Raw genomic sequence first — 25,203 nt, 5'->3', positions numbered from 1 at the left:
CGGTTTCCGTGTGGACTTATTTCCTTGCACCGTCTCGTGGGTACCCATCTGCACTGACCCCCCCACACTACTCTGCCCATGTGAAGCGTCCTGCTTTGCCCTCTTTGAGCCCCACTATGCCGTCATGTGTGAGCTACCCTGCACGGACCCACGCGAGTCCCACTGCGCCGTCTCCTCGTGACCTTCCTGCCCTGACCACATCTGAACCTCCCTGCACTGACCCCGTTTGACTACCACTACACTGCCCCCATGTGACCCCTCCCATCGTTTCCGTCACTGTGCCACCCTCGACCGAGTACCATCTTAGTCCCAAGCTGCTGTCGCCGCCTCTCAGCAGTCAGTACAAAAGAACCTCACCCCCACATAGCGTCCCGACCCTCAGGCCTGGCCCAAACTACCCACCGTGGCATGTAAGAAACAGAGGCTCCCACTGGGAGCCTGACACCTTGGGTCAGACCCCCAACGGGCACATCACCCTGCTTCACCCGACCTCCATGGCAGGTCCTAATACTGAACAAAGCAGAAACCGGCAGCGGCTGCACGAGTTTGTCTACAAATGACCATTTATTGTCCCATCACGACTACTGCGCCTTTAATGCACCCAGTGCACATCCTGCCTTTGCTCCCAGCACCTACCGTGCTAGTCTCCTAGTTCAGTCAGCCACTCGACCCCCTCACCTCTCCGCCCTTGGAACATTACACTTTTCGAATCTCCCTCAGAACCCTCTCACCCATTTCTATCGCGCGGTGACACTTCTCATATATTTATCATAGCACTCGCCCTACATACTACTCCCAGAACTTCGAACCTTGCCCTTTGGATTCAGTTCAACCGCACCGCCACTACCTGGCCCTCACTATTGGTACCTGACTGACCTCCCTCAGAGCACACCAAGCTGCATACGTTTCCCTGCAAGCCCCCTGGCTAGTTTCGGAACATCCCACGATGCAAATGACCCTCTGCGTCGACCCACTATGCCCTCGACCATCAACCACTCATGGCCCTGCTTCATTGCATATACACACACACTAGTGCTACCTTGCCCTAGTTATTGTCTCTGTCCTGATTTGTGAATGTAACATCACACCATGTATTTATAAAGCACACATTTGTCACAACGGGCATCTTGGCACGGAATAGCAGATATTTTTTGTTTCCTAATTCTGTGGCACATTTTTTTGGCCTCTGAAGGATGAAAGGCTATGTGTCCCTACCAGGAGTTGAAACTGCTGTGAATATGAGGTCAAACACAGAACCTGCCAGTTTGATACACTGGTCCTCTAAAACACAAAGGTGAGCACAGTTGCCCTATATTAGATTTAGTTATGGACATTTATATAGCGCACATCCTGCAGTCGGTGTGGCCGCGAAGCACTGTACTCCCGGTTCTGTGATTACAATCTCAGGCCAGAGTCTGGTTGAGCCTGTGACTCTGTGCGGCAGGTATTTGCAACCACCATGGTGTTGCAATATTATTAAGGTCAGTTAGACGTGCCTCTATGGGGTTCGTGTAGTATGAACTGGGGGTCCACCTCTAGGGGTACCAGCGCACGGAAACTGATATTAATTTGCTGAGGGGCTTCAGCAGTTATACTACGACTGGTGTCATTAGCTGCACCATTTGTGCTAACGAGGCTATAATGTAATCAGAAAGGGTGGTAGGTAATATGTGCAGCGTTAGAGCTCTCTGGTACCCCTAACTGCCAGCCTTCCTTTCTGTTTTCCTTCTCTGTCGGTGTCTCTCAGCTCAGGCTTTTGAGCAGAAGAATTCTGTGTTTCTCAGAGTCCCCTGCTGTTCCTTGGTTCCTCTGCTTTCTATTTTGGTGCCTTGTGCTCTATCCAGGCCCTTCCCACGGCAGATTTGGGGGCGTTCCCGAGAATCTGCTTTCAGCTGACGTAGCCAAAAGCCAAAAATTCTCGGGAACGCCCCTGAATCTGGTCCGGCATTGACGGACATGCCCGTCTTCCAATGGCTAGCCTCCATTTATGGAGCTAGCCAATGGAAGACGGGGGCCGTTCCTGTCTCCCGTACCATACTCATTAGGTTTTCGCCTGCGCGAAAAAGATGCGCAGAGCGCATCTTTCGCCAGGCAAAACCTAAAAAGGCTTGGAATGCATTTACAAACTCCTAAACTCTGCTCCCAAGTCAATTTAGTTAAATGTATCAATTTATAATTTTTCTTGCTTCTGAAAATCCCTTTTTTGTACATTTCTTTAATTACATTTTCATTCTACATGAAACAGTAAAGAAATACAGAGTACCCCACTCCAACAAAAAATACTATACTAATGAAAAATCGAAAAAGGAAAAAATGAATAAATAAAATAAAAAATCACTTGGGTAAGAATGAAGGAAAAAGAAAAATCCAATAAGGAACAAAAGAACATTCTTTAACAAATACAGTTTAAGCAATGCCTAAGACAGGGGTCTCCAATCTTTTCTGAAGTGCTACTTATGTACAATGAAAATCTTCCTGAGCGACTATTATTACTAGTGTTGTAATAATAACCACAAACAGATTAAATTGGTGGCAATGTCATTCAAGACTCCCAGCAGTGATTTTCTCAATGCACCAGCAAGGTTAGCAGCAGTAGTGTTGAAAAGGCTTTATCAATTTGTCTGTTCTCTGCATAGGTAATAAATAACATCCATAATGTAATTTCCCTGGCACCAATATAAGAAGTCTCCCTAAAGATGCATGCTTTATCACTACGTAACATGTAGCTTTATAAAGCATGTGCTTGCTGAAGGTTATATGGACGCTGAAATACCACGTTCATCATTACCCAACTGAATGGTTGTATTGGAAATCCAATCGAAATTAAACTATTTTTCTCCAAACATTAGCTTACGAGTCTTGAAAATACATACATTTTGATCTCAAATACACACTTATCAATATCAGTATACATTCATTGATTCAACCTAGCAACAAGCTGCTAATTTATTAACACTTGAGAGCTACTTAAGGTACCTGGAGAGCTACCAGTAGCTTACAAGCTACTCATTGGAGAACCCCGTAATACCTACTGCAGTCAGTCCCAAGGCAACCAGACGTTACTGGGCTCCAAATTTGAGAATTTAAATAGTTTATAACTGCTGCCCTGGGGTTACCATACTAGTCGACCCAAAAATGATTTACAAAGTATCCCTATAGCACTTGACTCTCAATGGTAATGACGCACAGCAGCCCAAGGGTGCTGAAGGAGGCGGATGCGCTGAGAAACTCAGAACGCATGCTCCAATCTCAATTAAGAAACGAATGCTCAGTCTGTAGTTTAATGTACAAAAATAAAACTTTGTTAATATATCCTTTATTGGCCACTGTGGATAAAAATGAAGGTTATCAAAGATATCAAACTCTTTAGCCTTTTCAGCAAGCGATCCAAGTCCACGTGTTATTTTAGTGTTTCATAGATCAGAGCTGGAGTTTCACTCAAAGTTAAGTCCCAAGGATACTCTGTTCAAAGGTGCTCAAATACCGTGTATAGAATGCGATACAATACAAGGACCAGACAGAAAAATGTGCATTTCCAAGCCCCATAACGCACCAAATATAAATTCAGCTGCTCCCTGCTCTGGTTAATATTAGTAAGAAATGTACAGGTGTGTTTTATCATGCACTTTGTTGCTTCGCGCACCACTTTAGAATCATGTCGGACGTTCAGGTTTTCGAATGTTTCACAAAACTGCCTGGTTTTCCCATCTGGAAGTTTTATGCCTCTTAACAGAAGTTTGATTCTTGCAAATTCGCATATTGAATGCACTTTCATACTAAGAGATTGTGCATCATTTTGAGCATAAAGTATCGTTATGCAACTATTTCAACATTCACAACTAGCAACTAGTGGAGCAGATCACAGAACGGCAAGTCCTAAGAAAATATTCTTGCATAGCTGTATTGAAAGAGTAGCTATGGCCTAAAGTCAATTTTGTGAGACTGACTTGATTTACTGTTCAAGCTAAAACAAGAAAGTACGACAGAAACTAGATCTCTACTCATCATCACTTTCGGGATGACGTTTGCCGAGGTCCTGGAAGAAACTGAGCATTAGACAAGACCCGGAAGGAAACTGCTAAATTAAACTGCAGTCTTCCACAAAGCATTAATTAGGTGATGGGGATAAAGAAATAAAATGCAGCATATGAAGAAAGTAAATCCGTCTTAAGTTATATGGGCACAGGAGTGACTGTCTCCTCAATGAGGCTGCTGGTGTACATGGAAGATGGAGACAAGTGGCCCAAAGACAGACTATGTCCTGAAACAGGGGGTGGGGAGTGGAAGAGCACCTGGAGAAACTCAGCCTTACAGAAGTTAGAAGAAGGTCGCAAAACAAACATTAGCAAAGCCAGCACGTTGCGCCTTTGGTACATATTGGCCTCGCCCATGTTTTTGGGTTTTGCCTGAGCCAGTGCATGCGCTTCTATGGCGAGACTTTTAGTAAGAGGGCTTCAAAAAGCAGATCACACGATTTTTGTGTAGCCTAAAGCGTGCGGTTACGCACACAGGCGCCATCTGGATTTCCTCTCTCGTCATGGCTCATTAAGCGCATCGCTCGCAGGCACCCTTACTGAACGCGCACATCGCACATCACTTGCAGACGTGCCTCCTTATTTTGAATGCTTCCCAGACATTTTAAAAATGCACACAAAGCTACCCAACAACAAACTACTGCACTTGCCAAACTTCTTTGCACATTAAACTGACAGTTGATTTACAGCTCTTTTTCTGGTTCTTTTTTTTTACTTTGACAAGCACCCGTGTGGCAGGTGCTTTGAAATATCTGCATTGCTTTAAAATAGCAGCATTAGTGAATGTGCTCTAAAATATCAGCATTAGTGAATGTGCTTTAAAATATCAGCATTGCTTTAAAATATCAGCATTAGTTATTCACTCATGCTTTTTTTAAATTATTAACCATTCACTCTGTGGTTTGCGTACTTTGTTAGTTATTTTTTTTTTTTAATTGTCCCACAGGGCAAGGTAACATTAGCTGTGTGCTTCAAAATATCAGCATAAGCTATTCACTCGTACACATTTGGAGTGAGTTCTTTACCACTGTAACCAGCTAAGACACTGTCACGCAGCATCACCCTCTGCGCCGCGGCAGCACATCACTCTGCGCCACCACAGCATCAGTATCACTCAGCATCGCCTTTGCACTAGTACACCACCACATCATCATCACTCAGCAAGAACAGAGTATCATTCAGCATCACCTCAGCATAGTCTCTGCACCAGTCACCACCACCACCACTACTACTACCTCAGCATCTCACAGCTTGCTCTCGGAATCTGGCATCTGTTGATACTCCCCTAGCGTCTGGCCACTGCTAGTTTTATAATACAGGTACTAGTTCCCAACCTTCACCCTCCGATTGTTTATACCCCCTCAAAAAGAAGCTTTAACAAACAATCATTGGAATAGGCAGAAGCAAATTGCCAGCATTGAAAGAACAAAAGAAAAGGGAGGACATTTTTTATTGTAAATACTTTTTTTAATATGGTCATTCAGTTGTACATAACGCCTTCTTGGTCATATACAAGGTAACAAAAATGCTTCTGACGCTTTATTAAAACTTTTTAGCATGCTGCACAGAAGTCACACTTCTCTATAGCACAGCTTAAAGATATTGGCAAAGTCAATAGCACCGGTAAACACTTATAAGGCCCCAAAGGCGAGACCTATGGGCTATGCCAATGTTTGTTTAGCAATAGTATACAGCATAGCCAATGCTGTACAGCATGGCAAAAGGAAAACAAAATGCAGAGACAGTCATGTACATGCATCACCATGCTTGCGCATGCGTGCAAAATTATAAAAATGTGCCAATTTTGTATTTCCCAATATGAGAAGGATTGATAAAAAAAATTACAGGAGCGTAAAATCAAACCATTTTTACTTTCAAATCTTTCAAAAGAGGAGCCGGTTGGTTAGAGGATGGGGAAGCAACACAAGAGAACACAAGGCCAAGGGAAAAGCACATAGGTGAGAGATGCACACGGACAAGAAAAGAATACAGAGAGGGGCAGAAATGTACATGGGCAAGAAAGAGGAACACGGAGAGCTGCGACAGAGAATCACGAGCGCAGGTGGTGTTGAAAAGCACATGGTCAAGAGAAGCACACAGACAAGAGAGCAACTCTAGCACTAGAGTGGCAATAGAAGCACACAGGCAAGAGAAAAGAACACAGAGCAGGTGTCAGAGAGGCAAATGGGCGAGAGACGAATAGGGAGAGCTGGGTCCAAAAAGCGCACAAACTCCGTGGGTGGTTTAGAAGCACGCGGGTAACAGCAACACAAGCACTGGTGAGGAATTCAGACGAGATATAGCAACACAGATAGCAGGGTTGTTAGAAATGCACATGGTCAAAAAGAACAGAGTGAGGGGGCAGAATATCACATGGGCGAGAGTGCACATCAAAGCAGGGGAACACACAGGCAAGTAAGAATGACAAGTGTGGGTAAGGGAAAAGCACACGCACAAAAGAGAAATGTTGAGCATGCAGGGGAGCACACGGCGAGAGAGGATTACAGAACACAGAGGGGAGAGAAGCACGCTATCAAGACAACTGGAAAACACATGCACTCACATTGAGTGCTTAAACTACAAAAATAAAAAGTTTGCTAAACGTCAGAATTGGAAGCATAAAAGCCAGCAAATCAGAGAGACAGTGAAGAGGCTATGTTACTGGGAGGGACAAAAGCTCCCAGCAAGCCCACAGTACGTCTTTTGCCACCAGACACGTGCGCTGTCCAAAAGGCTCCACTTAAAAAGTACCAAGTGATAGAGCACTGAGGGGCATGGTGTCACAATGATCCCTAACCCAAGTTGGGGAAGCCAGTGCCACAGGGACAAAATGAGCCATTAATGGGGTGGAAAACCAGCAGATGGGTGGCATAGAGTAACTACAACCAGGATGTTGGTAGAGAACAGGGCATACACAGCAAAAGTGCCCCCATATGGTTTATCAAGCTTGATGTTCAAGGGTAGACTGCAAATACAAGAGAATGTAAAGCAGTCATCTCAAAGAAGTGGGCATCAAAGATATGGCCAAGCCCCACCAAATAGACATAGGGTTATCCAAGTAGGCAGGGAACTGTGGAAACCACATAATGTCATTCCACAAAAGTCACTGACTAGCATTTGCCAATGTGCTTGGCAAATAAGATTAGAAGGCTGATGCTGTTGTTTTCGGATTTGGGATAAAATTCCTAAAGCAGAGAGAATTTGCAAAATTTGTGGTCTACAAGTTAAAGATTTTAATCATGTGCCATTTATGTGTTCAGAGTTGCAAAAGACTAGGTGTATTTTCTTAAGACCTTCATACATCAAATGTATTATTCATTCTGTCCATGAGGCTCGTTTATTTGTTTTGTCCCCACCAAATGAAATGGTTTGTGATAGAATTTACCAATTTTTTTTTTTTACCTTTCCTGGCTATTTATTAGGTAATTTTAATGTCATTTCTTTTTTATTTTTTTTATTAAAGGCTTTTATAGCGCGCTCTATTACTAAAAAAATAGTATCCTGGCGCGTTGAAGGCTGAGCAGTGTGGGAGAGGACAAATATCTGGAAGCAAAGATAGAAAAAAAATTAGACTAGGATATTGAAAAGGTGAGTTTTTAGTCCTTTCTTAAAAGCACTAAGAGTCGATGCAGTTTTTAAGTGAAGGGGAAGAGCATTCCAGGATTTTGCTGCTCTCACTGAGATTGATTGGCCGCCAAGTTTCTTATGTTGTATTATTTAGATTTTTGTTTTTTTGGCTGTATATGCGTTCTAATATTTCCCTTGCTTTTTAGGAATGCTTTGTTCGGTTTTGCTCCTTATATGCTGTACTTTGCTGTTTTATATGACTTTATTATTCTCCACCATATTCCGTTTAGTATGTATGATAATAGATTTTCAAAAGGCAGCCTCCTACAAAATATGAACTATTTACTGAATAAAATGTATTTGTTTTATCTGTAGTGTGTAATCTTGTGGACCTCCGTAGGAGTGCCATATCATAATAAACTTGACTTGGGAACCAACAGGCCCTTGTTGTGAACCTGGGGATTGCCCAGCCTCTGCGGTTTATCATTGGCGGGAGTCCTGTGAAGCAGAAGACACCGGGGACAGCCAGTGGCACACGTGTACTCCATCCCCCAGTGCACCTCGCAGCAGGGTCCGCAGATGCCGTGTTTTCGTGCCAGGATGTGCCTTTAAATCCCCTTAGTGCTCCCGAAACGTGGGACACGACTGGGCAAAGCCTGGGCCAAGGGGGGGGGCCTGTCTGCGACTGATCGTGGCTGGGCTGGGCCAATCCCCTTGGCTACACACTTTGGGGTAGCGCTGAAAGCCTGCTTCATCATTCTCACCATTTCCATCATCGCGTGCTGATCACAGGTGTTGTTGCATGCTCTAAGGACTTAGCCTTCGACCACACTGTGAGTAAGTATTGTTGTTGGCCAATTACTTGAGAAGTTAGTGTGGTACTTTAATAGATTTTAAACTCTGCTGCTTTCCTTTTGTCTCTTTGGGTTTTGGCAGGAAAATTGGGAAAAAGACTCAGTCGACAACCGCCATGGGTCCGCCTTTTCGCACCACTGCCATTAACAAGGAGATAGTTTGGGCTGAGAGGCGGCTCTCATTAGACATGGGGGGGGTTCGGGGGTTCTACTTTGCAAAAGTCTCAAAAGGGAACAGTCGCAGCTGACCCATTCCCCAGCGCTAATCCGGATACCATCGAAGGCACCATCACCCGGGCAGCCTGTCCTGGGGCCAGAGTCTTCCCCTATACCACCATTATCAATATCACTACTGCCAATTGTATCTCATGCCCCAGTGATCGCCCTCACCTGGAAACGGAGGGCAAAGAAGCCTATGGTAGCGGCTCTGATTACACGCCAGGGACAGGCGATGGTTGCTAATGGGCTGCTTGTGGAGGAGCTGTTGTCCCGCCTGGCCCCAGTCTTACATAACATCACAGAGACTTTTATGGACATGTTATCCCCACTATTGAAGAGACTGGACGAATTGGAGGTAGCAACAAAGGATTTGTCAATCAAAATGGATACTCGTGTCACTGGTAGAAAAACATTCATCCTGTTATCCGCCAGAGCGCATCCCGCCTACTGAGATTACGTCCCTTGCTACCGCCTAGTGTAACAGCGGTGTTCCATGCGTTAATGCTCGCCCAAAGGGAGTTACGGTTCAACCCACAAAGTCAGGGTCTGGTGGTTCTACTAGTTTGGGAGATGGCGCATTTTGCGCTGTGCGGACCCACCAGAACCCAGGTCCTGAAGACGACCCCTATATAGGGATGCAACTATCTGGGATCTGCCATCCTACTGTGATTGATATCCCACCAGCATGTGCTCCATACTCTGTGGTTTTGTCAGGGTTACCCAGCCTACCTGCTCACAAAGAGGAATCCATGGCCCAACTAATTAACAAAGTCTCTCACTGGCTGTACCAGCATTCCGGGTATTCCATCAGGGACCATAAGGACATTTTGATGGCAAGTAGGGTGGGGTGGATAGGTCCATCCAGGAAATAATTTGAGGGAGACTATTATAATTTTGGTATGGTACCCAGAGTTAGCATGTAGAATCCTTTTTGGTGCTTCTAAATCTTTTTCCCTATCCTCCTGCATTAAATTGCTCCCATTGGGCTTTTTTTAAAGCCCTTCAGTGAGTAGTCCGTGGGGGGAGATTGCCTGCAAGGGGTGGGTCAGGCTAGGGAGGCCCGGGACAGTTGTTGCCCCTTGCTAATACTTTTGACACCTCTTGCCGACTTGAATGAGCTGGATTGACTGCAGGGGCAGGACGATTAGTGCATTTGTCTCCCTCGGCAGAGCGAATCCTCGAGAAAGAGGGTTGAGGAGGTTTGCTGTCTATTAACAAGTAGTCGAAGGAGGTCTTGGTTGTCCCATCATCCCATGTGCTCGCTGAGATTAGCCATAAGCCCCAAGTGAGGCCCGAGTCACCATCTTTCACATCACTCCCACCGGCCATTGTTAACCACACTACTGACAGAGATTTCAATCTCATATCCTGGAACATGGCTGGGTTGTTGTCTAAGTTTGTTGAGGACAGTTGGCTATTCTATATCAGGTCTTAAAAATGTATATGTTTACAGGAGACAAAAAATTCTCTCTTTTTGGATGGGTATAAGACCATTTTTTGTCCCGCGGCAAACTCCACAATGGGTCGAGCCAGTGGGGGTCCGATTACATTTGTGGCTTTAGAATTCTGTAAAGATTTAAAGATCATGAAATAGAATTCTCAGGTATTCCAGGGTATAGAACTGCACATAGGGAGAGCACTCAGTTTTGTGATTATTAACTTTTATAATACTAGGAAAGGTGAGGGGGTGGACTCACAAATCTTAATGCTTTAAAGTGTGAGATCGAAGATCTAAAGGAGGGTTGTGGGCATATGAACTTCATTCTAGTGGGCGACTTCAACTGTCAATTATGTCCATCTCTTGTGCAGAATCAGTTGAATGTTCAGCCATGTTTAATTTCGTAAGATCTTCACATGGAACACACACTGGAAGGGAAGGTTCTAATTAACTTGTTAATGACCCATAATCTGGTGAACTCCTTAGACCCTTGGCATCCCGGGCCTATCTCTCAATTGACCCCCTTTCTATAAAAGAAGGGGTGCGACAACCATCATAGATTTTAAATTTGTGACCGCACCACTGGGGGCGGCCCCTGGATGCTTTAACATAGAGGACAGTGCCTACAGCTATCATAACCCTTTGATATTGGTTCTGATAGGAGTGGGCCCTCCCATTCTAGGTCCCTGTAAGCCGCAGATACTCCTAACCCCCACGGAGCACCTTAAATGGGTGAGCATGGGGGCGTGGCCAAGATGGCGGAGTAGGAGGACGCGACCTCGGCGAGCTCCTCCGACCCAGGCCCCTGAGCACCTTATTCACTGCTGATCTCCCCCCATCGTCGCTGGCCTGCGACGGCGGGTGCAGTGGAGAACTAGCGGACCTTGCTGGGAGGAAAATCTGCGCACCAGAAGGCACTGTTAGCGGACTGTGGAAGCCGAGCTGCGACCTTCGAAAGCTGCGGCCCGACCGGAAGTGCCGTTGGGTCCGCCCTGTGAGCAAACTCGAGCCTGAGGCGCTGTGCGGAGGCCGCCAGCGCGGAGAGGAGCGGGGACCAGCTCGGGTCCGCCCCCTACTGCAGTTCGGAGCTGCTGAGCGAAAGCGAATGAGGCGGCAAGAAGTTGGTGCCCCGCCAAGAAGAATGGCCGATTTACAGCCGTGGGTGGGACCGGAGTGGTGCCGAGGATTTCGGGGGCCCTGCCTGGCCTGGCTCGGGGCACGAGATTGTCCCACCCGCTGAAGCCAAACAGGAGGTGGTGGGTGCCTAGCGGTGCAACTCGGGCCCAGCGGGGTCTCAGAAGCCTTTGAAGCGGCTGGCCGCGGAGACTTGTTGGCTCCCTTACTGTGAACGGATTGGGGTCCGCTCGGGAGCTACTTGCGAGGCAGCGTGCTACGGAGCGTGGACGCCATTTTGGACTGGAAGCTAAGTCCCACCGGCCTAGCACGGAGGTGGAGTTGGCAGGAGTTGACGCCCGAAGAGCACAAGGAGGTGGAGAACGGGTGTTGGACTGCACCACAGGAGTGGACGAACGGCCTAACCAGCCAGGGCGGTCACCCGGCGGGTAGCTAGGCGGTGTAGTGAACGCTACCGTCGCTGGTGAGGATTGAACACTTTTCTTCGGCGCCCAAGATGGCCGGCAACAGGGGGAGCAGGAAGGGTGACGGCACCCTACCGGAAATGCTGAACAGGAGCAATGCACGGCAAGACCGCGGACAGCCCTCCCCAAGTCAGTCTAGCAGCTCACAAGGGGCGAGCGGAGGGGAGCCACCAGTTCATTCCTTGAGTCGCCTTTTAGCTCCCTACGAGAGGACTTCCAGACTCTCAAGCAGGAAGTGGCGGGGGAGGTGCGAGAGGTCCGGAGAGAGGTTGATGGCCTAGGAGAAAGGGTCTCATCTGTGGAAGAAGCGGGACATGCCCGGGACGAGGAACTCACACAGCTTCAGCAGGAAGTGATCAGGCTCCGGGACCAGCAGATTGATCTACAATCCTATGTGGAGGACCTCGAGAACCGTTCCCGGAGGAACAACATCAGGGTCCGGGGCGTTCCGCTCGGAGAAGAGGGGGAAGATGCGGCCGCCTACCTGCAGGATCTGTTCCGGGAAGTCCTGGGTGAGCCGGCAGACTTTACTCTCAGGATCGATAGGGCACAGAGTGGGCCCACGACGTAGAGCCCCGGCGCCTCCCCGATCTTCTGGCCTACCTGCCGGACTATCCCCTGAAGGAAAGGATTCTAAGGGTAGCTCGCACTAAGCCCTCCTTGGAGTTCAGAGTCCATAGGGTGGCCCTCTTTCAAGATCTCTCAGTGGTCACCCTACAGAAATGCAAGTCTTTTAAAATTGTGACTGACTTCTTGCGGGAGCATGACATTCAATATTCTTGGGGCCACCCTTTTCGTATCATCTTCTGCTGGAATGGAATATTGCATCAACTGCGCTCCCTTCAAGACATCTGTACTGTATTGGGCATCACGGCGACTGACGAAGATGCCCCCACTCCACGTCGTCGCCGGATCACCAGGGATGGCTGGCAATCGGTCCCTGGCCGCAGGTCTTAGACTTCTTCGGTGAGACCGGACTCGCCTACTATCCGGGCTGAAATGGATAATGCTGTGCGAGAGGTTGCTAGAGAAACGGCGACAGGAGAGGTTGCTTTGACCGCCTAGGAATTCTCCGGGGGGAGGTCGACATCGCTGCTTCTTTTTTGAGCTGCAGGTTTGGGGGCCTGGGGGGGTGTTGTGGCTGGACGTCCACTTTCGAGACTTTCCCATAGACTTGCCTTTTTGGGCCGGCCTTGGACAATGGTTTCCTTGACTCCTTTCTTGGGGGGACGGGGACAGTGTTTTGGGTTTGGAAGGGGTTGTTTTGGGGTGTTGGGGTACCGGGAGGGGTCGTGGGAGTTGGGTGTGGGGGAAGGAGTTGTCCAGTGCGCTGTGCTAAGAATTGTTGCTTTGCCTGAGTTTCTCCACCTGGTCTTGCTTTGTGACGATGGGGAGGAGCATGGGGAGGTGGATTGTGGGGTTGGCGCGTGTGGGGTGGGTGACCTGGTCACATTGGGGCTGGTGGTTGGTACTAGGCCGCGCTGCGCAGGGGGGAGAGGCTTTGCATACTGTTGTTGGGAGACTGAATTGCTGTTTGAGTTGGGGGGAGTATGCTCGCCCACTGTGTTCACCACGCAGGACACTTGCGCCTTTACATACATTTCCTCCTATGCCTCCTCATACCTTGAAAATTGTGACCTTGAATGTCAGGGGTCTGAACAATCCTGTTAAGCGGCGAGCGGTGCTTTCCCTGTTAGAAAACGCCACAGCGGACATCTGCCTCCTTCAGGAAACCCACCTGTTACCACAGGACACACATAGGCTACGCTCTTGTAAATTTCCGACGCAGTTCTTTTCTTCCGGTACTACCAAGACAGCCGGGGTAGCGATTCTAGTGGCTCGACACTTCAGGGGGGAGCACATCCACAAATTCGCAGAAATTAAAGGGAGGATGTTGGCACATAGGTTTCGGGTGGGGGGCATTACATTCACAATAGGCTCCCTTTATAGTCCCAATGATAAACAGGAGCGGTTCTTGCAGTCTGCGGTGGAAGAGATTGGCCTCTCCGGATAGGCATGATATCCTCGGGGGCGATCTTAAAATGGTCTTTGATTCGGTAGTCGACAGATCGGCGCAGCTCTCCCCGCAAGTCGGGGAATTCTCTGCTGGTTGTAAGGCGAGACTTGCGGAGGTGGACCTCCAGGACCTCTGGCGTCATAAGCACCCCGTGGACAGGGATTACTCGTACTACTCCCACGCGCACAAGACCTACGCGAGGCTTGATCACCTCCTGGTCACCTCACCGGTGCAAGCCTTAGCGTCTGCCGTAGACATGGGGGTTATTTCTTTGTCGGATCATGCCCCTGTTCAGGCATCCTTCTGCTTGCCACCGTCTGCCGCCCCGGCGCCTCCGGGATACTCTGCTCCACAGGAAAACAGTAACGGACCGTATTGAGCAGGTACTTCGTGAATATTTAGCGCACAATGACAACACAGATACCACCAGAGCCACCCAGTGGGCAGCTTTGAAGGCGGTCCTCCGGGGAGAGTTCTTGTCAATCCCCGCGGCCGAAAATAGGGAGCGCAGGATAAAGAGGGATGAGCTTACTGACAGGGTCCGGGAACTGGAGTTGATCCACCGCAGAACTGGGGCTCAGAGGATTTGGCGGCAGCTTAAAGAAGCAAGGAAACTTCTTGCCGCCTTCGATGTGGACCGGGCAGAATATGCGGCCCTCCGACTGCGCCACGCTTTTTATACTTGGGGGGGGGGGGGGGGGGTGGGGGGGGGGGGAAAAATCGCTGTGGCAAACTTTTGGCCAATAGACTCCGGGCCACTAGGCAGAGCCAGCTGGTGAAAGAACTCTCTGACCCCACGGGCGGTGCAGTGACAGACGATGCCTGCATCTCGGCCGCGTTCCGAGGGTTCTACGGAAACCTCTACGCGGGTGACCCAACGGATGTGCCGGCTATGACCTCCTACCTGGACTCGGTCACTCTGCCCTCCTTGGACCCACTACAGGCGGACCACCTAAACAGGGACATTAGCATAGAGGAAGTAGTGACAGCCATTGCCAGACTCAAACTCGGCAAAGCACAAGGCCCAGATGGCTACTCGGCCCTCTTCTATAAGACGTTCTGCGGGTCGTTAGCCCCAATCCTCACCCGCCTTTTCAACTCCTTCGCGGAACCTGGAGCCATCCTGCCTGACCTCCTGAGGGCTTCCGTCACGGTCATCCCCAAACCGGGGAAAGATCCTAAACACTGTGAATCTTATAGGCTGATATCTCTCCTGAATGTCGACCTGAAACTCTATACTGGGATTTTGGCTAGCCGCCTGGCGCTCCATCTTCCCGGCCTTGTCGACCCGGATCACGCGGGTTTTGTTCCGGGACGGCAGACGGTGGATAATACAAAACGGGTGGTCCACCTGCTGGAAAAGGCTTCCCGGATTTCGGGTGAGAGGATGATGCTCGCGGTTGACGCAGAAAAGGCGTTTGATCGCGTGCATTGGCCCTTCTTGGAACAAGTGCTGGTGAAGGCGGGTATTGGAGAACGGTTTCGCACTATGATCCTCAACTGCTATAAGGAGCCCTCAGCAGTGGTCCGGGTTAACGGCCACACCTCCGCAGCCTTCCCCATCGTGAGAGGCACCAGGCAGGGCTGTCCACTTTCACCCTTGCTCTTCGCTCTCTACATGGCGCCGCTCGCTCAAAGGGTGCAGACGCGACCGGCGGTGGAGGGGATATGGATGGGTGGATTTACCCATGCGGTTAGTCTCTACGCTGATGATGTCATCTTCACATTGGCTACACCCCAGACCACTTCCGGCCTGTATGGAAGAACTGGCAGCGTTCGGCACGGTCTCGGGCTTTAAAGTAAATATGGGGAAGTCGGTGGCTTTGGATATCTCCCTGGCGCCTGATACCAAAGCATATTTGCAGAACAGGTTCCCGTTACTTTGGTCCTCAGAGGCGATACCATATTTAGGGATTCAGATTGCCCCTACGTTGCCAGCCATGGTCTCAGCCAACTACTTGGCCTTGGGTGCCAAGATCAAGACTGAGCTATGCCGCTGGAATCGCGGCATCCTCTCCTGGTTGGGTAGGAGTGCTGCCATCAAGATGACGATTTTGCCACAAGTGCTCTACTTATTCAGGGCCCTGCCGCTGCTGCCGCCGAAGGGGTGGATACAGCAATTGCAGTCGGACGTAGCCCGTTTTATTTGGCAGGGGAAAAAGCCTAGGTTACGCAGGACCCTCACCCTTTTGTCTCCTGACGCAGGAGGCCTGGGCATTCCCGACTTCCGTAAATACTTTCAGCCGACGCAATTGAGGTACTTGGTCGAATGGTGCAGGTGGGAGTCGGATAAGCATTGGCTTTTCCAGGACCAAGCGGTGGCGGGGCGGCCTCTGCAGGAGATACCGTTCCTACACCGGGCTCATCGGCCTAAGAATCTCTATGCCTCCTTCATTACTAGGGTACCTTTGCGAGTCTGGGATGCGACCTACCTTAGGTATGACCTCAACACATTTCCTTCGCCGCTTGTGGATAATCCTGCCTTCACCCCTGGGATGGAGAAAGGAGCTTTCACACATTGGCGGCAGGCAGGATGCAGAGCATTATGTCACCTGTATGGCACCGAGGGTGTCATCCCATTCACACAATTTCGGCTGGAATTCTCACTCCCCGAAACGGAGAGACACCGTTATATGCAGGTTCGGCATTGGGCCCTTCAGCCACAGGTGAGGGATGTGGCGGATAGGATGCTCTCACCGTGTGAGAGATGGCTGTTGTCCCGTACTTCGGACTCGAAACTAATCTCGGACCTGTATAAGTTTTTGCAACTACCCTCAACACACTTCCACAATCCAGGGAGGGTTAGAAGGGAACGGGAGCTTGGGAGGACATTGAGCCCCAAGGAATGGGACCACATATCTTATAGGGCGCGCCACTCAGCATATCATATGGGCCTCACGGATACTTTTACTAAAGTGTCCACTTACTGGTATTATACGCCTGAGCGGATTCATGAGTTCGACCATGGTAAGACAGACACATGCTGGCGGGGGTGCGGACACCGGGGTACGCTCACGCACATTCTCTGGGACTGTCCTCTCTTAACTGACTACTGGAAGGAAGTGCTGGATGAAATTGATTCTCATTTCGGCATAGAGCTCCCGCGCTTCCCGGCATATACCCTGCTAGGACTCCCAAATGATCTAATGTATCCCCTTAAGTCCAGAAGAGGCAGGCAGATCGCCATTGCACTTGGCTCTGCATATCAGAATATCCTGATATACTGGCGTACAGACACAGTACCCACGATAACGGGCTGGCTCCACAGACTTTGGCACGTGCTGGGTATGGAGAAATTGTTTTTGGTGGTGGCTGGGGATGTAACGCAATTTAATGAACTGTGGCAACCATTCCACTCTTTGCTGATCACAGAGTTCAGGGTGCTCACCTGTCCGAGATACCTCCGCCCCCTGCGGCTTACGAGCCCACCAGCGCCAGATCAGTGAGAAGGATGAGACCCTCCTCCCCAATTACCTATAGCCTTGGGAGATAGGCTGCATGTTAGTAGCGCACTGGACAGTGGGGGGGGGGGGGGGGGGGGGGGGGGGGGCATTGGGACGTTGGGGTGGCGGGGGAAGTTTGTACTAAAATGTTGTGACATAGCGGACTTTTGCTCCTTTTCATTTGCTGATCTTATACTGCTGTATATAAGTTTGGATGTGTCACGCTGAATGAATAAAATACTTTAAACCTAAAGGTGAGCCAAAAAAAAAATGGGTGAGCATAGATGCAAAGGCTTACAACCGCCGCAGCCTTTTCTCTTCATGCCAGAATGAGATAATTGCCTGCCTGAATCCTAGCACCCCAAGCGAGGAGATCCAAAGTTTGTTCTCCTCCATTGCCCAGAGAGTCTCTGGTCTTTTAACTAAACAGGCCGTGTTGCGGGCCCAGGTTGTCCCCTAATGGTTTGACCACAAGTGCTCGCGGGCCTTAGGGAAGCTAAAAGGAGCCCTGAAACAGGTGCCACGGGAGAAAGCTAGGGTCTCTTTGTGCCGTCGCCTGTATAAAGAAGCTACAAGAGAGCATAGGCGTCTCCTTCAAAAGCAGGCATGGGAGGACCTAGCTAAAGAAAGTGAATTGAGGGATTCTTCCTTATTTTGGAAAATTATTAACAGGCCCTGTTTCGCAGAAGCTTCCAACCCAACAGTATGTCACCAGATCAATGGGTGTCGCATTATGAAAAAGTCAACAGTGAAGACTGCACTAGTGAGAGTTATGTAGACATCCCCCTGCGTGTGGCGGCTCCCCTGATTAGTTTCTCCTTGGAAGAGGCGACATTAAGCATTGAGCATTTGGTCCCAAACACGGCCATGATGGCATTCCCCCAGATCTCTTCGTGGCAACCCAGAGGTCTGGGCTCCCTTACTAACTCAAGTCCTAAACGCAGCAGCCTCAAAAGGGACATTGCCCTCCTGGTCCACCGCCACAATGGTGCCAAGTTTAAAAAAAGGAGACAAGGATAAGCCGCAATCTTACTAACCAATTTCCTTTATTGATGTCGCAGTTAAGGTCCTGGGCAGGGTACTTCCATCTAGACGGGCCACAGATAACAAGATATTATCGGAAGTCCAATATGGTTTTCATGATGGCTTATCAACATCAGATCAATGTCTTAATTTGTATCTTCTGATTTTCAAGTACACCGTGGCCCAAGCGGGCGCCATGTATTTGGCCATTATGGACCTTACGTCCGCATTCTATCGGGTTAACCGGTCTAAGTTATGGGACATCTTATCCTCACTGGGAGTGGATTGTGGCATCATACATCTACTTACATCACTCCATGCCCATACATTGGCAGCAGTGAGTCTCACATGAGGGAGATTTTACTAATCACTTCAATTGTACATGGGGGTGCGTCAAGGGTGCATCTTAGCTCCTTTTTTATTTTCGGTTTAAACCAATGGCCTCGAGGCGGCACTCCTGGCCCTTCAATCAGACTTCCCTAGAGTAGATAGGAGAGAGTTGCCATGCCTACTCTATGCGGATGATGTGGTGCTAATGGCCCGCACGGACCAGGGCCTTCACGCCCTAACAGATGGTTTTGTATCACTTATGGATGGGCTGGACCTGTCGGTGAATTATACCAAGTTGTATGTATTAGTGGTGGACCCAATGGCAAATTCGTTCAAAAAGCTTTAAAGCCAAAAATCACACCCTTGGTAATGTTCCGGCTTTCCCCTATCTGGGAGTGCTATTTGATGAGAAAATAAAGTGTGAAGCCCTCCTAGAAGGGAAGCTGAATGAGCTGAATAAATCCATGGGAGCCAGTACTAGTTTTACGAGTAGATTGGTTTCATGGGCCCCGGAGGCTATATTTTAAAACTTTATTGGGCCCCGGAGGCTATATTTTAAAACTTTATAAGTCCTAAGCTATCTCAAGAGTAGTATATGGTAGTGAAACCTGGGGGTAGGTATCCCCATACAGGTTACGGGTGGAGGAAAAATTCCTGCAGCGGATTTTACGAATCTCCCAAGGCACGCTTGTTTGGACTGTACATGAAGAACTAGGGCTGAGATTCCTGGCGGACAAAGTGACAATGAAACCCCTACTGTGCTGGATAAAGATTTGGACCTCAAATCAACAGCATTTAAATCGCACAATTGTATGAAATTAGAGCATAGTAGTAAAATACTCTGAATACATTATGTAAAGGAGTCTTTTCAGGCTATAGGTAGGCCAGACATTTTCTCTGCACACAACACTTTCAGCAAGGTGGATGGTAAAATCATAATTTTTTAACTGCGAACCGTGAAAAACTTGAGTTTAACCAACCCTCAGTTAGGGCACATGCAAGTAGAAATCGGTTCCGGGAATTGAACCGTACCTCTTGGCCCCAACTAATGCTCACAACAGATTTTTAATAATGAGTTTTAGATTTAACCAGCTCCATCACATTTTAGCATCCCCGGTGGGTTTCTTTCCCTCGCCAGATTTGCGAGGTCCCTGTGGCTGAGATCTTCAATCTCCTCAGGATACTTCACATTTAATTTTATTGTGTAAATATTTTTCACTCCCCAGAAAACGTTTTTTTCGGCCCTTGTTAAAAAGCTTGAAGTTCAGGCATGCCAAAGAGGCTCTTTTGGATTTACAGCTGTTACCCAACCCTTTCACACTTTGTGCAGTGCTAAGGTTCTTGCAGGCCGCTTATAAATCTAGAGTCAATTGATTCTGTGCTGTTAATTTCATCCATATGTACTGTTTTAAATGTTATTGTACTTTTATGAACTGTGTGTTTTTTTATTGTACTTTAATGAACGGTGTGCTTTTATTTATTACATGATGTACTGTATCTTTTATGGTTGCCTTGCATCCGAATAAAGGAAATATATATATTATCATTTGCAAACTTTCTGAATAGATTTCTTGAAAGAAGAGCACCAAGCACTTTTCTATATTGCATTAAACACTTTACACTGACACTTGTACGAAAACATTGTCACTGATTGCATTAAATTGCTTTAAAACCACTGACCCTTCTTAATGTCGCATTCATAGACTCCAACACTTGTGGCCAAAATCACTCCTTCCCTACACTTTACGTTCCCAGTGGCTCCAGATTAGTTGCGCCAGAATATTGGGACGAAACTGTTCTGGGCTTTAAATAAGTCCCTGTCGGCAGAGACTTATTAAATGTAGTCACATAACTGGAAACAAGGTAGCCAGCATTCATCGACAACAACCCACTCAGTCCTCCTGAACCTACAAACTCTTTACACCCATGACAGCTTCCACCACAACCCCTTAGTTCGCAAGGCAGTACTGCTCTCACCGTCTCCGCTGCCAACTCCTGCTGATCCACCGCCTGAGCCCAGGAGTCCGACATTCTTCGTTTGCAAGCGGCAAAGAGTCGGCAATCTTCCGCCGAGCCTGGTATCAGTGCAGTCAGTCGGGCTAGGCAGGGTAAAAAAGCAGCCGGCTCCGGAAGCACTTTGTGGAAGGCATTAGAACGTGTGGCTAACCGGAAGTTACTCCCAGTAAGAGAGGAGTGGGAAGGAGCGCCACCGGAAGTAATAGAGAGTGAGAAAACGTAGGTGAGAGCGACGTCGTGATAGGCTCCAGCTCGTGTTGTGGGCTGTGACGAGTCGTGGTGTGTGTTTACCGGAGACTGCGAGTTAGGCTTAGGGGTGCCTTCCACGGGAAGGCACATTAGAAAAGAAGCGGAGTTCAGGCTGAAAGCATTTTCATTTTTTAATTAGTATATTGTTTAATATTAGGCACTTATGACAAAACACAAGATTAAGAGAAAAGGAACGTACTTTACGGAACCCTTTGAACATAATGTGACATCGTCAACATGCATTTTTCTTCGGTTATTTGCAGTATTTGATGTGTGTGTATACTTTCTTGATAGAGGCAAAACAAAATCCAAACCTCGGAGGGAGCTAATAGGCCAAACATTGGAGGCGGAGCTATGCATAGAGTCATTTCAAGAAAATAGCAATACATTCTCCATTTTAAATATATTGGTAATCCCAATATGATTTCAATAAAAATGTTTTGGTGGATTTGACAAAATTTACAAGCTATTGAATTGTTTTAATAGATTTCACAATGTTTATTAGGCTACGCAGCTTTAACAGATTTTAATGCAGAGCACTTTATAACAGGTTGTGAAATGACCATAAGCATATGAAATATTTGTAATTCCATCTTCTGAAAGGCGTTGCTGCCTGACTTGACCAACAGTTATGTTGAAGGTGGGTGACCCAATAAACCCTTGCGAGCTTGGGCTGAAATATGATATAAGAAAAATTGCTTACAAGGGAATTCTTTTTAGAAATTATTCTATAACAGGAGGTTGATGAATCTTGACTGAAAAAACTTAGGACCAACTTATTTCAATTCAAACCTGTTTTCATCTTAATAAACACTTGCAAATTTAACAAAGTGGTAACAACTCACAATAGAAAAAGCTTCAAGTGAAGTAGATTTTATAGAATATCTTTTTATATCAAATTTTCATTTTGTAGGGTACAATTTCTTTAAAAACGGAATATTTATCAACAATGTACAAGTGGACAAGACGTAGACTAGTTGAGAATTCTGCGAATCGTTTTTTTTGAGTGTTCAGAAATTGGCGCACAACTAGTGGTCAATAGGATCTTAGAGAAAAGTATTTTAGTAGGTGCTTCTTGGCCAGAGGAAAAACCTTAACCTCTGTGAAGAAAGAAGGGCAAACGACCTCCTTTTCTATGAATTTAGGCAAAACGCCCAGAGCACACAATGTATATACATAGACTGGTTTGTCTTAGAGTAGCGATAGTAGGGATAAAACTGGACAAAGTGTATAGTCTTTCAAAGGTTTTAATCACCCACAGTATTCCCCACTTGGGAATCACTGTAAATACAAATTAAGCCGACACGTGTTTCGTCACAACATATGGCTGTGACTCTTCAGGGCTGGAAGAAAATAATCAAAATTTAAATTCCAAAATTAAAAGAATTACATTTTATGTGGCGAGAAGAGACACCCGTGAAGTGGAAACCAACACAGAAGGGGAAGGAACAGGAATCAGTGTTCTAACAGGTTCTTCAGCAATTGCTGTAGTTTATTGATCACATAAATAAATGTAAGTGCCTGGTTTCAGGGAAAGAACCAATGTGTCGTGACTTTAGGCGCAATCGGCATAATAATAGTAGGTAAAAACAAGAAAAACATTACAAGCTCACAAGGGTGCAAATTGTGCAGTGAGACACAAAATATTTCATGTTTTAGGCATAATCATATAAACAAATCAATGGTGATCCTTTTAGAACAGATATATCATATTTCATATTGTAGGTTTTAATGCCTTATATTGGGATTAAGGATAAAATTATCACTTATTGAGAGTAACTTGTCTAAGTGAGAGTGTGATAGGAAACGTTAGGGGTTCTTTATGCATTGTCCGTAGCCAGAATAGTGGATTCAAGTCGGAGATATCACAATTAGTTCATAATTGTATGTAATTAGCAGAGATTATTGCATGCTATATAATTTCATTACCGCAAATATTGTATTTTCACAATTTAAATGGCATCAATAAACAACTGAATAACACACTTTTATCTCCGCACAAATCCTGAATATGTCTTCAGAAAGGACCTTAGATTACAAGCTAAATGAAAATCAACGGATAATCTTTATGAATATGACCGAGCCCAAATGCTCATATCAGAACACTCATATCTTAAAAACAAAGTTGTGTCACCGCATGTTAGAGCACGGAGAAATACCGTAGTGTCAATGTGCATGAACAATAATAATAACTTTGAGTATTGCGGACATGTCTATGCAGCCGAGTCACCCAAGGCTGTATCAATTATCGTGTTTAACTGAACCAAAACACTTTTATAAACAATAGAAACATTTCAAAAAATGAACAATGTCACTAAGTAAACTCACAGTTTCGGGTTTTAATCAACTATCGGGATACATTTTCGTATTGACCCCATAAACATAACCTATGCAGCTGTGAAAAGGGAAAGTGGAAGAGGTAACAAATAAATAAATAAACATGGGTAGAAGTTATCTTTTCCTGATATAAATAATCAGTGGCGGGGTCTGCAGAAAATGAGAAAACCACATGGGAATATTCACGTTAGGCTATCTTATCACAGTTTCAATCAACGCATCAAGTGAAAACAATCACTGGCGAAAGAGAATGGAACTCACCGGGGGACCAGTGATAATTCCAACCCGGTCCTGATCGGGTGGTTTACGATATGAACGGGTGGCAACAAATGGTTTGCCGGTACCGTTTTGTCTGTTCAGAACTTGTTAAATGTACAAGTTCAAGGAAGGTGAGGCTGAAAAGTGAAAAGGGATATGGGGTAATTTTTAGAAGAGAAGCCCATCGGAAACTCTACAATGGGTAGTGGCTGAAGGTTGAATAAGGACCAGACTCCTACCAGTGTTACGCCTAACAACGAGGTTGTCGAGTATCGGTTTCCGAGTGCGGGAACACCGACTGCAAATGGACAAACCCCTTTTGAATGAAAAATAAAAAAAGGGACTAGACCGCTCCCGAGGTGATCGGTCAAAAAGGGAAAAGTTACTTGACAAGTGAAAATAGAAACGGAAAAGTTACTTAACAAATGAGAAAAGACTAACTCTGAGTGTATTGGACTCGGTCGGGGGAAGATTTAAATTTTACAACTGCGCATTCAAAAGATAAGCCATATGTAGAATAAATCTACATGTCTCTTTCTGACAGAGTAAAAATCGCAAAGTGGTCAAAGGGAAATCGTTACTGTTCATTGTGGTACAAATAACCACAGTGTAGCTATCAAGGCTAAGTTAAATGACAGCAATAGAAAGCGGAAATTGAGTACACAAAAACCCATAATAGGGGGAAAAAACAAAGGAAAGAATAAGCAAAAGAGTCAAATAAGCCATCTTGATTGAAAAGAGTTATGTGGATGAAGTTATCCTTACTGAGGCATATATTACTAGCACCATAGTTACGGTTAATCATTTTGAACATGTACTGCAGAAATAAACAGCCCAAGATGCTTATCTGGGGAGATGTAAAGTGTCCCAGTCTCCAGCTTAATCTTTTCACGGTATGCTAAGGAAAAAACATATTTTATTACAATAATATGTTGAGTTTGTACAGGGGGTGTCATCCTTCAGGTATCAGGGCCCAGGAAGAAATGTAGTTCATCATCCGTGTTCTAGCCCATCCTAGTCGCATCTAGGCGCATGATCCAAAGTGCTTCTTCTCTTCTTAGGCGTAGTTCTCTATTTCCACCCCTCACAGTCGCTTTTACAACGTCAATGCCATAGAAGGTAAAGGTTTTGGTATCACCTTGTAGAGGACACGAAGCCATATGTATTGCCATGGGGTATCTGGTGTCTTTTGTGGCATATGCCCTTGCGTGTTCCCTTATGCGTTCTCTGAGAGGTCTTATAGAACTGCCCACATATCTGCTTTTGCATGCACATTCAATAATGTACACTGTGAATTTTGTATCACAATTGATATTTGTGTTGATGGTGTGCTGTTTGGATCTATGATCGGTGAAGGACTTGATTCCATGGTTTGCCCATCTGCACATCGAGCACATTCCACATTTGTAAAAGCCTTTAGATTTTTGGGTTAGCCAATCACATGATCTTATACCTTTGGGCACGGTCGGACTTAGTCTGTTTTTCAAGTTCCGACCTCTGCGGAAGGTTATTTGTGGATGCGCTCCTATCATGGTGGATAAAATTTTGTCAGCACTTAGGATCCCCCAGTGTTTGTTGAAACTCTTGCGTATCACTGGACTGAGTTCATTGAAGTCTGTTATGAGTCTTATTGGTTGTTGTTGTTCCAGCCTAGGAACTTTGGGCATTAAAGTTGACTCCCTGCTTATTTTTTTGATTCGTTTGTCTGCTTTCGAAATGATCTGAGGTTTGTAACCTCTTTTGATAAACCTGGACTGCATTTCCATAATGCAGGTTTCGAATTCTTGTTGTTCACTGCAATTTCTTCTGGCTCTGATAAA

The 25,203-nt window shown here is 46.6% G+C and overlaps 1 protein-coding gene across 1 annotated transcript in view; it reads right to left on the bottom strand.

Moving 5' to 3' along the window:
• LOC147711494 (ATP-dependent RNA helicase DDX19B) overlaps positions 1–20,708 on the bottom strand; it is a 161,881-nt gene extending 141,173 nt beyond the window's left edge. The window contains exon 1 of the mRNA XM_086922190.1: positions 20,501–20,708. Within this exon, the coding sequence (XP_086778316.1) occupies positions 20,501–20,554 (54 nt within the window). The 5' untranslated portion in view covers positions 20,555–20,708. The remainder of the gene's footprint in view (positions 1–20,500) is intronic.
• Positions 20,709–25,203: the final 4,495 nt, after the last annotated feature.

The sequence above is a fragment of the Lissotriton vulgaris genome, chromosome 5 (genome assembly GCF_964263255.1).
Source record: "Lissotriton vulgaris chromosome 5, aLisVul1.2, whole genome shotgun sequence".
Lineage (NCBI taxonomy): Eukaryota > Metazoa > Chordata > Amphibia > Caudata > Salamandridae > Lissotriton > Lissotriton vulgaris.
The sequence above is the reverse complement of the archived record's forward strand: the minus strand, read 5'-3'. Positions and strand labels throughout refer to the sequence as shown.